The sequence below is a fragment of the Panicum virgatum genome, chromosome 7K, assembly GCF_016808335.1.
Source record: "Panicum virgatum strain AP13 chromosome 7K, P.virgatum_v5, whole genome shotgun sequence".
NCBI classification, from domain to species: domain Eukaryota; kingdom Viridiplantae; phylum Streptophyta; class Magnoliopsida; order Poales; family Poaceae; genus Panicum; species Panicum virgatum.
This window is the reverse complement of record NC_053142.1, coordinates 48,720,390-48,735,571: the sequence shown is the minus strand read 5'-3', so window position 1 is coordinate 48,735,571 and position 15,182 is coordinate 48,720,390. Positions and strand designations below refer to the sequence as shown.

The 15,182-nt window shown below is 53.5% G+C and overlaps 1 protein-coding gene across 1 annotated transcript in view; it reads left to right on the top strand.

Annotated features, from left to right (window-relative positions):
• The window catches only part of LOC120640355 (S-locus-specific glycoprotein S13-like), a 38,056-nt gene extending 26,923 nt beyond the window's left edge, over positions 1–11,133 (top strand). Inside the window, 1 exon segment of the mRNA XM_039916191.1 lies at positions 10,643–11,133. Coding sequence (XP_039772125.1) covers positions 10,643–11,133 — 491 coding nt within the window.
• The last annotated feature ends 4,049 nt before the right edge of the window (positions 11,134–15,182 follow it).

The following is a 15,182-nucleotide window of genomic DNA, read 5'->3' as shown; positions in this document are numbered from 1 at the left end:
AAACCATACAAAAATAACCACCTAGTAATTCCCATAAATTCCCTAGGACTTTACGTTCTAAACACAACTCTTAACGAATCCAACGTAGTTTTCCGAAATTCTTTATGGTTCCAATTTTATATGGAAAATGGTTTTTAAGGTTCCAACACCTCCGATGTATGCTTGCAGCTCTGATGCCAGCTGTGGCAGAACCGCCTAAATTATCCCGGCTCAAGTGCGTAAACCATCACCATAAAGGCAACATTAGCTTAAACGCACTTCAAACGGAACAATTTTTGGTCTGTCGGGTAACGTCCCGATACAACCACCGATTCTCGGATCGAACAAGCATACCCCGCACGAAGGCGAGTTCAGAGATATTACAACCACACTTTTACAACACAGGCATATTAAAGATTACAAACCAGTTCAAAAGATTATTACAAAAACCAACTTAAGTAAAACAGTTATACAAAACATAAGTGTAGAATCAGAGTTTAAAACAGCGGAAGATAAAACACGACGGCTACAACACGTCGCAAAAAGGATACCAGGCTAGCCCAGGCATGGTATCACTCGTCATAATCATTGCCGGCCGAAGACGTATCCCACTCTACGGACCAGCCAGGAGGCAACAAGCAAGGATAGGTTAAGCTAGCGATCTGATCCTCAAAACTCATACCTGAAAAAGGGTTTCAACAGCAAGGCTGAGTATTCTAATACTCAGCAAGACTTAACCGACAACGGGTATAAAAAGCCCACCTTAGCTAGACTATGCAAGGCTTTGTAAGGCTCTGGTTTTTCCTTTGCTGAAAAGCAATAAAGAGTAGGTCCTTACTTTCAAGTTTTAGCTTCAAGATTCTAGTTGATTAACCATTCTATGTATGCATCTACTAACCAAACATGGTGGAACTTCTAAGCAAACATCAAGATTAATAAGAATATCGTTGCTCTTATTACTCTGTGTGGCAAAGAGATCAAGCAGTCTCATGTCATCATGAGAGGCGGACGATTCTGAATCGAAATTCAACCTTGCAAGGGTAACCTAGCACACACGTCTGGAATACCGTCGGGTCATTCCCAAACAACCGTTGACCTTTCTTTCCGGCTTGTGGATAGGAACACTCTCCCCGACTACAGGGCTCCAAGGTCCACCCGTGCTCGGTCCACCCTTGTCCCTAGAAGTCGTGGTGTTGCGCAACATAAAATAAAAACCTATCTCTAAGAGAGAGTGTCAGGTATATCCACTCCCCGGTCCAATCGGCTACTAGGCTTGCCGCGTACCATATTTACGGCATGTGACTAGTACTTTCAAAAACTTAACCAGCACTACCACACACCGCGACCTTAGCAAGTTCATCAACACAGACGGGGTATCACATAAGGTCATGATATCGAACACAACCCCGTCCGTAGTCCTTATATTGATAACAGAAAGTAAACAGGAAATTCCTATAAAGCTCGCGAGTGACAGGCGATCACTCGACTTTTACCGGTCCTATAAGCTTAGCAATTATTCGAACTCAAGTCTAGTGTTCAGTACATAGGTTCCTAGGATCATGCATCTAGAGTTTCAATTCAACTCCTATGAACTGTAAATGCACAAGCAAAATAATACAGTAAATGAAATTAATTTGAAGTATAGGTTATGTCCGGGGCTTGCCTTCTCGGTAGTTGCTAACTATTTCAGCGCTAGGCTCTTCCGAACTTTGGTTCGGGGCTTCAGTTAGTTCCGCAGTGTTCACTTGAGCTTCGAGATCACCTCCGTCAGACTCCGGAATCAACTCGTACGTCCCGTCTGACAAAGTAGTCGTATCTATATGTAATGCAAGAACAACATTATAAACAAACATGGGCAATCGTTTATAGAGTAGTTAAATAACAAATTTAACTACACAAGGCATCAAGATCAACAGCACAAAAGAAGTTAACTAACTTCATAAAATGAGTGGTGGTGATTTCCTATACAATTAAGTCATGGTTTGTAAATAAATCAACAACTCAAAGTACAAATAGTAATAAAATCTACCAAAATTACACTAAACAGAACATGAACAAAGTAATCTACCCTACAAAAATCATATCAAGACATGTAACCATTTAATCACAATAAATCATTTATGCAGGCAACACCTAGTACAAGCCTGAATTATACAGATCAAAATAGATCAAAACAGAAGCTCAAAATTTAACAGGAGATCTACACAGGGATGATCTAGCTACTGTGAATTTTCATGATTTTATATACACGGAATTAATTCAGATAAATTAAACAAAACAGACACCAGTTTAACAAGATTCAATTTTAACTCCTATTCTAGCCATGAACTGAAGCTTAAACTTCCTGGACAAGCTAATCTACTCAAAAAGAACATGCCAAAATAAAATCATGATTTATTACAAACAGAAACTATTTACCATAAATAAAGTGTACTAAACAAAGATTAAAACAAATCAATAGCTACACAAGGGAACTGACCATGAAATTTTTATAGCAAAGCTAGTGTTACATGAGTAAAATACCACCAAAATTTCATAGCAATAACAGCTTTCAAGCATCAGATAAGAAAAAGACTAAACATCTAGTATTTATTTATCTAGTGACACAAAACCATTTATACAGCAAAAACTGGCAACTAAAGCCTAACATATTATGGTTCTACTGCATAGAGATCTCCAAAAGGATTCCAAAACATCAAGATTTGCTATTTTACGAATTTTGTATGAATTGATCTAGAATTTCAAAGTTCACTGAAAAAATATTACAAAGCAGTCCTTAGTGCACTATTCACATGAGTCTAGGTCTATTCAAATAACACCCTGAAGTTTTGTTTCTTCCACCCCGAGGTCCCTGGGCCGGGTCAGAGAGAGGGGGCGGCGGTTGACCGGCGATTTCCCGGCGAGGGGCTCACCGGCGGCGAGAGTGGAGGGGTGCGTGAGCTTCACGGGTGCAAGGCGCACCTCTGGGTGGCCTAGGGTCGCGGGGAGAGGCTCGGAAGCGGCGGCTCGGCGGAGCAGGGCGGGTCGGCGGCGGAGGCGAGCAACGGCGAGGGTGCTCCGGTGAGGTTTAGGCGAGGGGAAATGGCCTGGGAGCTACGCGAGGTCGAGGCGGTGCTAAGGGTGGGGGCTGTAGGGGTGGAGCGGGTCTGGGGTGGCGGCTCCGTGGCGGGGTGGAGCTCGCCGGGGTTCAAGCAGGGCGGCGGCGGCGTTCTGCGGTGTGGGAGCGATGAGAGAGCGAAGGGAAGCACGAAATCGAGTTCTGGGGCTCTTGTAGTGCTCGGGCGCTCGCTAGAATAGAGCGGCGGGCTCTGCAGGGGACGCTCCACGGCGGCGTCGCGGTGGCGGCCGTCGGGGAGGTTCTGGGCGCGGCGGGGGCGCGTGGCGAGGGGTGGAGGCTCCAGCGCGAGGCAACAGGAGGGGGAGGAGCTCGCCGGCGACGCGTGGAAGCCAGCGCACGGCGAAGTAATGGCCGGGAAAGCCGGGAAGGCACTCCACGGCGGCGCTGTCGGTGGCCGGTGGCGAGAAGCAGAGCAGGGAGGGGGAGATGGTCATAAGGGCGATTTTGCAATTTCCAAAAGTTCCAGGGACCTTTCTATAAACAAGCAATAACTTTTGAACTAAAGCTCAAATGAAAAAGTGCCCAACATGAAAGTTGTTCAACTTTTCAAGATCTACAACTTTGATGTTGTGCAAAAATTTATTTGACCAAAGATTCAAGAGCTAAGATTAAAATCATTGAAGGGATTTTGAATTCCAGGAAATTTGTCTTTTTCAAAGCAATTTCACTTCAAATGTAGACCTTCAAGCAAAATTTGATGCCATGCAATAAATGCACTGAAATTTTGCACAAACACCCTCCATAAAAGCTATAAACACAAATAACTTTATAAAGGACCTTACATAAAATCATAATTACACATATAACCTTTCATAATTACAAAAAGATCCTTTTCACTTAAATCGAGCACATAATGTATAGCAAACCTACACAATTACTGTGCAGGCACCTAATTAAAATACTGTGTAAACACCCGGGGTGTTACAGCGGGCGAAGATATTCGGGGGGACAGTGGTCCGCCCCGAGGCTATCATGGCCAGTTCGTCGGCATCCTCGTTGTACTTGCGCGGGACATGATTGAGCTCGAGACCGTCGAATTTGTCTTCGAGGCGGCGCACCGCATTGCAGTATGCCTCCATCTTCGGGTCGTGACAGCTGGACTCTTTCATTACTTGGTCGACGACAAGCTGAGAGTCACCGCGCGCGTCGAGGCGTTTGACGCCGAGCTCGATGGCGATGCGGAGGCCACCGAGGAGGGCCTCATACTCCGCCATATTGTTCGAAGCAGGGAAATGCAAGCGGATCACGTACCGTATGTGTTCTCCGAGGGGTGAGATGAATAGGAGGCCGGCACCGGCGCCAGTTTTCATCACCGACCCGTCGAAGTACATAATCCAGCATTCGCCCTGGATTTGTGATGGGGGTAGCTGAGTGTCCGTCCACTCAGCCACGAAGTCAGCCAAAATTTGGGACTTGATCGCTCTGCGGGGGGCGTAGGCGAGGGTCTCTCCCATCAGCTCCACAGACCATTTGGCAATTCTACCCTTGGCTTCCCGGTTGCGGGCTATCTCTCCCAAGGGGAAAGACGAGACAACGGTGACGGGGTGAGCCTCGAAGTAGTGGCGCAACTTGCGTCGAGCTAGCACTACTGCGTAGAGCAGCTTCTGAATCTATGGATAGCGTGTCTTGGTTTCGGACAACACCTCGCTGATATAGTACACCGGCCGCTGGACGGGCAGAGCCTGACCCTCCTCTTGTCTTTCAACCACGATCACCGCGCTGACCACTTGGGTCGTCGCAGCTACGTACAGATAGAGGGGCTCGCCGTCCGTAGGTGGCGTAAGAATGGGAGCATGAGTGAGCGATGCCTTCAGCCTTTCGAGGGCTTCTTGAGCTTCGGGGGTCCACGTGAAGTGCTCGATTTTCCTCAAGAGTCGATACAGGGGTAAGCCTTTCTCGCCGAGACGCGAGATGAAATGGCTAAGGGACGCTAGGCATCCCATGACCCTCTGTACCCCCTTTAAATCTCGGATCGGTCCCATCCGAGTGATGGCCGAGACTTTGTCAGGGTTGGGTTCGATGCCCCGCTGGGAGACAATGAAACCCAAGAGCATGCCTCGAGGCACCCGGAATACGCACTTCTCGGGGTTGAGTTTTACCCCTTTGGCCCGTAGGCAATCGAATGCGATCCTGAGATCGGCAACCAGGTCGTCCGCCTTCCTGGATTTTACAACGATGTCATCGACATATGCCTCTACGCTCCGCTCGAGATGGTCTCCGAAAACGTGGAGCATACACCGTTGATAGGTAGCTCCGGCGTTTCTGAGGCCAAAGGGCATCGTAACGTAGCAGTACATGCCAAAAGGTGTGATAAAAGAAGTCGCGAGCTGGTCGGACTCTTTCATTTTGATTTGGTGGTAACCGGAGTAAGCATCAAGAAAGGATAAGAGCTCACATCCCGCAGTGGTATCTACAATCTGATCAATTCGTGGCAAGGGAAAGGGAACCTTCGGACATGTCTTATTTAGACTAGTGTAGTCCACACACATTCTCCAGTTTCCACTCTTTTTCTTCACTAATACTGGATTAGCTAGCCACTCAGGATGGAATACCTCTTTGATGAATCCGGCCGCCAGAAGTTTCTGCAACTCCTCGCCGATCGCCCGGCGCTTGAGCTCGTCGAAGCGTCTTAGGCGCTGCTTCACTGGCTTGGAGTTGGGTCGGACATCAAGAGAGTGCTCGGCGACCTCCCTCGGTATGCCAGGCATGTCCGAGGGGATCCACGCAAAGATATCTGCGTTGGCGCGGAGAAAATCGACGAGCACCACTTCCTATTTGTCGTCGAGGGTGGCGCTGATCTGCAACACCTTGTCGTCGGAGTGGCTTGGGTTGAGGTGTACTTTCTTGATGCCCTCGGCGGGCTCGAAGCTCCCGGCGTGTCGGTGCGTGGAGTCTAAGGCCTCGCTCGCCATTTTATCGAGGGTGGCTGCGAGGGCCTCGTCCTCCGCTTGAGCTTCCGCGCGCTCAACGCACTCGACGTCGCACTCGTAGGCGTGCTCGAACGAAGAGCCGATGGTGATGACGCCCTTCGGACCCGGCATTTTGAGCTTGAGGTAGGTGTAGTTGGGGACAGCCATAAACTTGGCGTAGCAAGGACGACCAAGGATGGCATGATAGGACCCTCGAAATCCCACCACCTCGAAAGTGAGAACCTCCTTGCGGAAGTTGGCTGCTGTGCCGAAGCATACAGGCAGATCGATCTGGCCGAGGGGTTGGACTCGCTTCCCCGGTGCAACGCCATGGAATGGCGACTTGCTGGGGCGAAGCTTGTCCAGTCCGATCCCCATGAGCTCCAAGGTAGGGGCGTACATGATGTTGAGGCTGCTGCCTCCGTCCATGAGCACCTTGGAGAAGCGAGTGTTGCCGATGATGGGATCGACAACGAGCGGATACCGTCCCGGATGCGGGACGTAGTCGGGGTGGTCCTCGCGGCCAAAGGCGATGGTATCCTTCGACCAGTCGAGGTAGGATGGCGTGGCTTTGGTAACGGAAAAGACTTCGCGGCGCTCACGCTTGCGCTGCCGAGAAGTCATATTCGTCGTTGTTCCTCCAAAGATGAAGAAGGCGTTCTCCACTGGGGGGAACTCGTCATCTCCACCTTTGTCGCCAGCATCCTTCTTCTTGTCCTCGTCGCGATGCGCGACGCGGTTGTAGTATTTCTTGAGCATCTCGCACTGCTCGAGGGTATGGTTGACCGGGCCCTTGTGGTAAGGACACGGCTTCTTAAGCATGTCGTCGAACTGGCCACCACCTCCTCGAGGGGGGCCTCGAGGTCCCTTGCGGTCTGGGGCAGCTGCAAAGGCCTCCTCGGAGTCCTCTGCCTGTCTCGACCCGCGCTGGCTTGGTGGGACCGGCTTCTTTCCCTTCCTCCCCCGCTTCAATTTCTTGGCGGGGGTGTTGGGCTTGACGCTGCCGCCCTCCGCGGGCGCATCGTCCTTGCGCTTGCTCGATTTGTCGTCGAAGATGGCACCAACAGCCTCCTCGCCGGCGGCGAAGTTGGTGGCAGCGTCGAACAACTCGGTGGTATTAACGGGTCGGCTTCTCGCGAGCTCATGCACCAAGTTCCTGCACGTCGTACCCTCGAGGAAAGCGTTAATGACCTCGACGTGGGTGACGCTGGGGAGCTCGGTGCACTGCTTGGAGAAGTGTCGCACGTAGTCACGCAGGGACTCGCGGGGCTTTTGGCGACACCCTTTAAGGTCCCAAGAGTTCCCAGGGCGAACATACGTGCCCTGGAAATTGCCCACGAAGATGTGGACCAAATCGGCCCAGTTGTGGATCTGATCCGCATGCAGGTGCTCGAGCCACGTTTGTGTGGCGTCAGCAAGATGGAGAGGAAGGTTGCGGATGATGGCCGCGTCCTCCGTCGCGCCGCCTAGCTGGCATGCTAGGCGGTAGTCGTTAAGCCAGACTGCAGGATCAGTCTCGCCCGAGTATTTGACGAGGGTGTTGGGTTGTCGGAAGCGCGGGGGAAAAGGCGCGGTTCGAATCTCCTGGCTGAACACCCGGGTGCCCGGAGGCTCTGGTGACTCACCCCTGTCGTGCTCGGGGTCGAAGCGTCCACCCCGTCGAGGGGTGTACCTCCTGTCGTCGATGACGTTGCGGGCGTCGCCGTCGCCAGCGTGCCCGCGAGTGTCACGGATTCGCTCCCTTACGGGAACTCTCCCGATGCGCTCGTGCACCGAGGGTGCCCTCGCGCCGGGCGCTACGGCTGCTTTGCCCTTCGCCACTGGGGGTGTGTGCACGGAGACCTCACGGTCCTGGTGCGCAGTCCCATCACACTGCTCCGGGGCCTTCGAGCGCATGCGAGACGCAGAACTCTCGGCCTGCTGCACGGCAGCTTGCTCGATGAGCTCCTGTGCCTCGCGGCGCAGGTTGCGGCCCGAAGGTGTCGATGGCTCGGGCATAGCTTGGAGTAGGTAAGCCGCAGCGACGAGCTTCTCGCCCGCCGTCTTCAGTTTCGGAGATTTGTCGCCATTGTCGTCGGCCAGGATGCGCTCCCGGGCAACACGTCCCGCCACCTGGGCGTGTGCACCAGGCACGGCACGCTGCTGCTCGAGTGCGGCGCGTAGCTCCTGGGTTTGTTGACGCTGCTCGTCGAGCTTGGCTTGAAGCTCGTTGAGCTGCGCCAGTTGAGCTTGTCGCGCCGCTGAACTTGACGAGGAAGGGGCCGCAGGCAGGACCACCGGTTGCTTTGCCCGTACGTCCGCCCCGCCTTCCCCGTCGTTGCCTGGGGCGTTGTCATTTTGCTCGTCCGCAAGGTCCACCATGAAGCACTCCCGGGAAGGATCGAAATCCCCCTCGCTGGAGTCTTCGGAGCAGGTGAGGCAGTAGGCCGTCGCCAGCTGGAACGCGCGAAGAGCGTCGGGGTCGCGGGCCCCGGAGTAGTCCTCGGCCTCCTCGGCTACGAAGTTGATCATGAAGAAGTTGATGTCGTCGGCGATCGAGCTCGCCGTCTCGGGGTAGGATTCGTCAGGAAATGACGCGATGGGGCTGCGAATCGACCGAAGATGATGACCCGGCAGATCCCCACGCTCGATGAAGTCAGCGACGGTTGACGAGGCGTGGGCGGCAGCGTTGCGCATCCCGAAGGGGAAGGGCGACGCCGAAGTCGAGTCCCCCCTGGGAGGCACTAGTGTTGCCGCAGGCGATGGTGCCGGCGCAGATGACGCCGAGGCACGCGATGGCGAAACGGTTGCCCCATTGGCCGTGATGCTGAGTTGCGACACGCCAGCCTCGACCCACGTGGGGGAGCTGTGGCGTGCCGCACGACGCCGCTCCGTGCGTGCTTGTCGCGAACGCTGACCCGAGCGCCTGTTGCGCCGGGCTGGCGAAGTCGGAGTGATGAGGTTGCGTTCGGAGGAGAGGAGCTGCATGAGGTAACCGTTGCCGGTTGTCCTGAACTCGAGACTCCCGAACGAGATCGCGCGTCCCGCTGGAAACGGATCCGAAACACCCATAGGGTATGGGTTCGATCTGCTCGCCATTCCTGGAGATCAAGTGGGAAAAAGAGAGAAAAAGTCACGCAGCGACCCCTACCTGGCGCGCCAACTGTCGGTGTTCCGACCCGAGGGGCCTGAGTCCCAACTAGTAAATGCTGCGTGTTTCCTCGTCCCAGATGATGATGCAAGAGGCAACACAGTAACGCACGATTTTATCCTGGTTCCGGCCGCGGGGCCGTACGTCCAGCAAAGGGGGTGTGCGAGGGCACTGTATTATCTTGCACCCGGAGTGCTTGTAGTAGGGGATACAAGCAAAGCGAGAGAGGGAGGGAAGCTCCCAAGTCTCTGCTAGGAGTGGAGTCAGTTGAGTTGAGTGCTCAGTAGTGCTGAGGCCTTTCTGAGGGAGAAAAACCGGAGAACCTGCTGCCAACCTTCGATTGGAGAGAGTCGATCAGCCTGCCCAAAAGGAAGCCCACCCCCTTCTTTTATAGTTGTAAGGAGGGGCGGTGTACATGAGTGTAGGGCGCGCGGAAGTCGTCGTCTTCCCCTGAATCGCGGGTATAGTGGTCGAACACTGTAGAAAGTGTACTGTGGGAAGGCGGCGCGCGTCGCTGTCGTCCTGGGCTCCGTCCTTGGCCCTGCGAAGATTGTGCCGGTCGTCCCGCAGTGTCCCAGCGGTAGTAATGGCGTGGAACGGTCCCGGACCCCCTGGTCGGGGTGCGAGCGTGCGCACTAGAAGGTCCGGGGGCGCGTGGAAGTCCCGGACCCCACAAGAGGGGGGTCCGGGGTCCCGCCCGCGCATGCAGAGTGCCCCTGTCGGAAGGGCACGTGCCATCGCCAGACCCCTTCCCCAGCGGGAGGTGAGTTCGGATGGTTGATGTCGGCGGAACAGTAACGGGGGCGGCGCCAGCCTATCTTGTCCCGCGTTAAATGCCCACTGTGTTGCTACAGCGACCGGGGTGGCGGAGCGGTGACCGGGGTCGGTGGACGGGACACCGGCCACCTCCACTGTGGGAGTGGCAGTCTGACGCCGCCCGTCCTTTGAGCCGTGGCGGAGTGGCTGGCCTTTAATGCCTTCGTACGGCGGTTGGTTGGGCGGCGGGGCCGTTTGTCCCTTGTCCCGAGGGGAGCCCTCGAGCGAGGCGGAGATGAGTGACCCGCTCGAGGGTAGATCCGCTACCCTCGAGCGAGGCGGAGATTATCCGGTGGGCCTGAGAGGGGTGCGAATGGGCCACATGCTGGGCTTCTTTGAGTCCTTTCCTCTCTTCCGGATTTGGAAGGAGGCCGGGGGCATTCGTGGTCCCAGTTGCCTTAACATGTGTTTGTGTTTTCGAAAGTGGTTTTAGTACTCCGATTAGGGTGTCCCTAATTATGGCACCCGACACAAATAGTATTCAACAAGACCAAACGAGAGATAAATAAATTACCAAATACATCTCTTCTGTCAATGTAATTTTTTTAAAAAAAAATAAATAAAAAAAATTAGCTACCTGCGCTATTAGCGCGGGCCACCTTCTAGTTACTCTATATTCAAACTCCTCCTCGTCGACCCAATTACGTAACAATGAATAACTTGTGTTCAATCGTCAGGCACGACTGGGAGGGAAAACGGTTGCGGTAAAGCGGTTCGGCTTCGGGTCGAGGGGGCCTCTCGACACAAAGGGCAGGGGCGATTTCGCAAGGGAGGTGGAAGTGATGGCCAGGCTCCGGCATGGCAACCTTCTACCCCTCCTCGCCTACTGCGACCAAGGCGACGAGCGCATAATCATCTACGCCTTCATGCAGAACAAGAGCCTGGACAAACACACACTAGCAGCTATATATATACTACTACTACTAGCTCATGCATGCGTGTCCGACGACTCTCGTCGTTACCCATCGTGGCAGGGGGACCCAGCGCCCGCGGTGCGCTGACCTTGAGGCGGAGGTTGGATATTATACGGGCGGAGCGTCATCCACCGAGATCTCAAACCCTCCAACGTGTTATTGGACGAAAACTGGAGGCCCAAGATAGCCGACTTCAATACGGCGAAGCTGTTCGTCGCTGATTGCCTGGACCCAGAGTCTAGAGAGACCATCGTCTTTACGCCGTAAGTACTCATAAATTGGCTTCAATACGGCGAAGCTGTTCGTCGTTACACCAATTGTTGAATGGGATCGATCGATATTCACACCTGCTAATATCACTGGGTATCATGCATACTATGTGTACACCAAGAGGATATGCATGTAACGACCCGGTCCGGATAACGGCTAAGATCTATTCTACACGTTGAGTAAATCATACCCTGCTAAATAATTCTCTTGCGCTTTCATCCTCGCTTCGCGCAAAAGGTTCGAACCGAAGTTACTAGTTTTCCAGGCTCACGTTTTTAAGCTGGTCTGTCTCTCGTTCCGTTTCCGGTATGGGACTAACTGGGAATTACTGTGCCACTGCTACAGTACCGCGACGCTACAATAGATTTTTGCTACAGTGTCGCGTGTTCGGTCCGGCCCAAACGGCCCACGGGCTGTGACAATCACCCCCGTTGAGGACTCGACGTCCTCGTCGAGACATCGAACCAGTTTACCCATACGTGACAAAGGAGCAGGATCACCTCTCTTGGGCCACGTCCCATACATCTAGTGCTAACGATCCCATGTGCCACGTCCGTGGGTTCACTGCCAGCAGCCCATGTGTGTCCGTCCACATGCTGTTGGCATTTGTGTTTCCACGCGCCGACGTGCTCATGTACGCGCACTTCTGCCCGTACGTGGCGTGAAACCGCGAGAGTATGGCTCTGTCGTGGTGTGGTAAATCACAGCCGGGTGGCGGAATGCACCCGCCTAAGCCCAGAGGGTGAGTACTCGGGGGTTAGCTAGGACTAGTTCGATCTCCTGGAAGAACACGATGAACACAGTCGGTTTAGAGTGGTTCGGGCCGCCGGAGCGTAATACCCTACGTCCACTGTGTGCTGTATTGCTTGAGTCTGGGTGAGCTTGTGTGTCCTAGCGGGCATGCTCTCCCTTTTATATGTCCAAGGGGAGCACGTACACTGAGCGGGGGCCCGACATGTCGACCCGGCGATGTATTATAAACTTGTTGTCAGTCGAAACCTACCGGCGAGCAACGACGGGCAACACGAAGAGCCGGGAGGTTGCTGGGGCGCTGGCAGGCACTGCTCCCTCGTCGACGGCCTGCAATTCCGTCACGCGCCCGGAGGATGTGTGAAAACCGGGCGTGCCACCTGACCTATACCCGATCAGGAGGGTGCAGACGTGCTCCGAACAGTTTTCTGCATACAAAGACACGTGCAAACGTAAGTCCGAGCCGTGGTCGGCTCCCCAGGACGACTCTTGCATCGGCTTTAAAGAGCCGATCGAGTCCCGGTGTCAGATGGGATCTGATTGTATCCAGATATGATAAATAAAGCAAATAACTATAAAACTGCTTCAATTAAATCTAATTGATCTAATCCACGATGGTAACAGCTTCACTGATAGATCGGAACATCCTACACGTGACTAGGTCTAATGAACATAACAGACAACTAAACCACAACCCAAAACAGAGGCCTAAGAACTAGCAAGAGCCGATTCCCGGAACAATCCCTATCTGGGCTAAGATAAAGCATCTATTACACCACCGGATCATCCAATCCGTTTGCAAGGCCTAACCTAGCAGATATTACGCCAACTCTTAAGAATAAGAGCAAACCATAATAGATCAGATCTACTAGACATAAAAGAAAACAGGGTGTTGCCTCTGTGCAACTAATTCTATGCGACAAGAACTAGCATGAGATTGAAACGTGACTGCACAGAGACAACATGATATTTGTAGATGATAAGCAACAAAGCACAACAAATCTACTAAAAGCCATGCTACGAACATCAGGATAACTAGTACTACTCGCCATAAAAAACGCTTCAGTACGAGTAACACCAAGGTAAAAGCAAGAACAATACCGCCCTGATCGCAAGAAGCGATCAGGGCAGCATGACACTTACTTGGATGAAACCCTAGGATTAGGGGTGGCGATGCGCCGAGAGTTATTGTTTGCGAGACGTGATGACGCTCTCCTTTATGAATAACAAAGGATACATATTTATAGTCCGGAGACTTGGGAAACAATCTAAACTAATCTTGTCCCGATCGGACTCTATCTCTAACCTTGAACTAAATCTAAAGATACATAGCCCATGTGGCCCAGATGCTCACGCAGGAGCCGATTTACAAGTCTTCTTCAGTCTTCTACTTTAAGCCCATCTTGCTTTCGGCCCATAAATTAATCCTGTTAATTTATGGCGATAACAAAACTACATTTTGGCCTTCAATGCCTCAGATCCGGAGATCTTGTCGTCGGCTTCCGTGCGTAGCTTCTGACCAGGGATGGTCTTGAGCTGTCCTGTCAGAGTAGAGTCTAGCCTCTGCAGCCGCGCGTCGAGGTCATGATGAAGCGCCGAACTACTGACTCAGTCCACTGTAGCAACGTGCACAGTTGCTCCAGTCAGTAGCTGGTCATCATGACTCGTCGCCCATGCGCACGGCGCAGAATCTTTAATGCTTGTCTTGGTAACTGACGAGCCGCCTGGCGATCCACAGTGTGGACTGACAAAGGCTGCCCCGTGCCCAGAGGCAGCAGAGTCCGCCTCAACCACTCGCACTTAATGCGGGTGGGTGAGGGAGCTTCCAGCGGAAGGCTTGCGCCCGCGCCCGCGTCTGTGTGACACGTTGCGGCTCCGGACCCCTCCCGAGCAGCTAGCTGAGCCGAGAGCTCACGGGGGTCCGGATAGGCACGTGGAGGTCCCGGACCCATCTGCGGGAGTCCGGATGGCACGTGGAGGTCCCGGACCCACCTGCGGGGGTCCGGGTCCGCGGCCACAGGTGCTGAGCATTTCCACCTCTGGGACACGTGGTGACACCGGACCCGTCCCCGAGCGGGAAGCGGGTCCGGGACCGTTGGTCCGGTGAGATGGAGTCGGACCCTAGGGGTCCGGTTGCTCAGCTCCTTAGGGCGTAGTTACGGATAAATACGCGAGTTTTGGCACAGCAGGAGTGGGTACCCTAGTTGCAGGGTACCGACAGAGGCCCCCGGGCCCGCCTCGGGAGAGGCAACGAACCCGCAGGTAGGGCCACTACTGTGAGCAACTTGGCTGCTTCTGGCGCCCAGCGTTGCACGCCGCAAGGGTCTTGTCCTGCGTCGTCCATCCTTTGGGTCACCTGCTGCATCATCACGTTTGGACCTGCACATGACTCAAGGTAGATGTTTAGTAGTATGCTCACGGGTCCTAAATCCTGTTGGCTGTAATCCTTTGAGATAGACAGCTAGGTTCAGTGAACGGAGCTCAAGGGGCCGGCCTTTAGGTTAAGAGAAAGTCCGGACCTCCAGGTTTCCAATCCTAGGTACTACGGCTCTCATTCACAGGAGGTGGTGCGTACAGGTTTAGGGTACGGAACCAGGCTAAGCAGCTACACGGATCCGGACCTCCCCGGAGAATGAGTGCGCTTCCCTGAACCTGCAGGTTCCCAGGGGTCTGAACCCCTCTCTTCCATGAGGGGTCTCGAGCTAAGTCACTAACTAGCCAACTCAATTTGGACCACAATCACCGCACAAGAGTAAGAAGCCACGTGGGGGTTAGCGCAAACAGAATGCGTAGATTGAAATTGTAATATAACATACTTAGAGGCGAACTGAGAATAAACTTTTCCTTTATAACTAGATGTACATGCGATGTGCGATGTAAGCCAGAACACGGGTTTATGAGGCCGGAGCTGTCCGGACCTTCGGGCCCCCAGTCTTAGGTATTACGGTACTCGCCCTAGGGAGGTAGAGCATGCAGGCTTAGGGTACGGAACCAGGCTAAGCGGCTACACGGCTCCGGACCTCCCCGGAGGGTGAGTACGCTTCCCTGAACCTGGTTCGCAGAGGTCCGGACCCCTCCACGGGGGAGGCTCACCGGACTGGACCACACGGAAGTACTACCTAGTTACAAAGGATAAGGTTTTATTCTCAGCTGGGCCTCTAAGGGTAGGACTTACAGAGATGTAGAGTCGGGGGTGCGACCGGAGTCGGCTTTCCGCCGGAGAGAGCCACCAGAGTCGGCTTAATGCGATCGGAGTCGGCTTTCCGCCGGAGCGGGCTTGGTGCGACCGGAGTCGG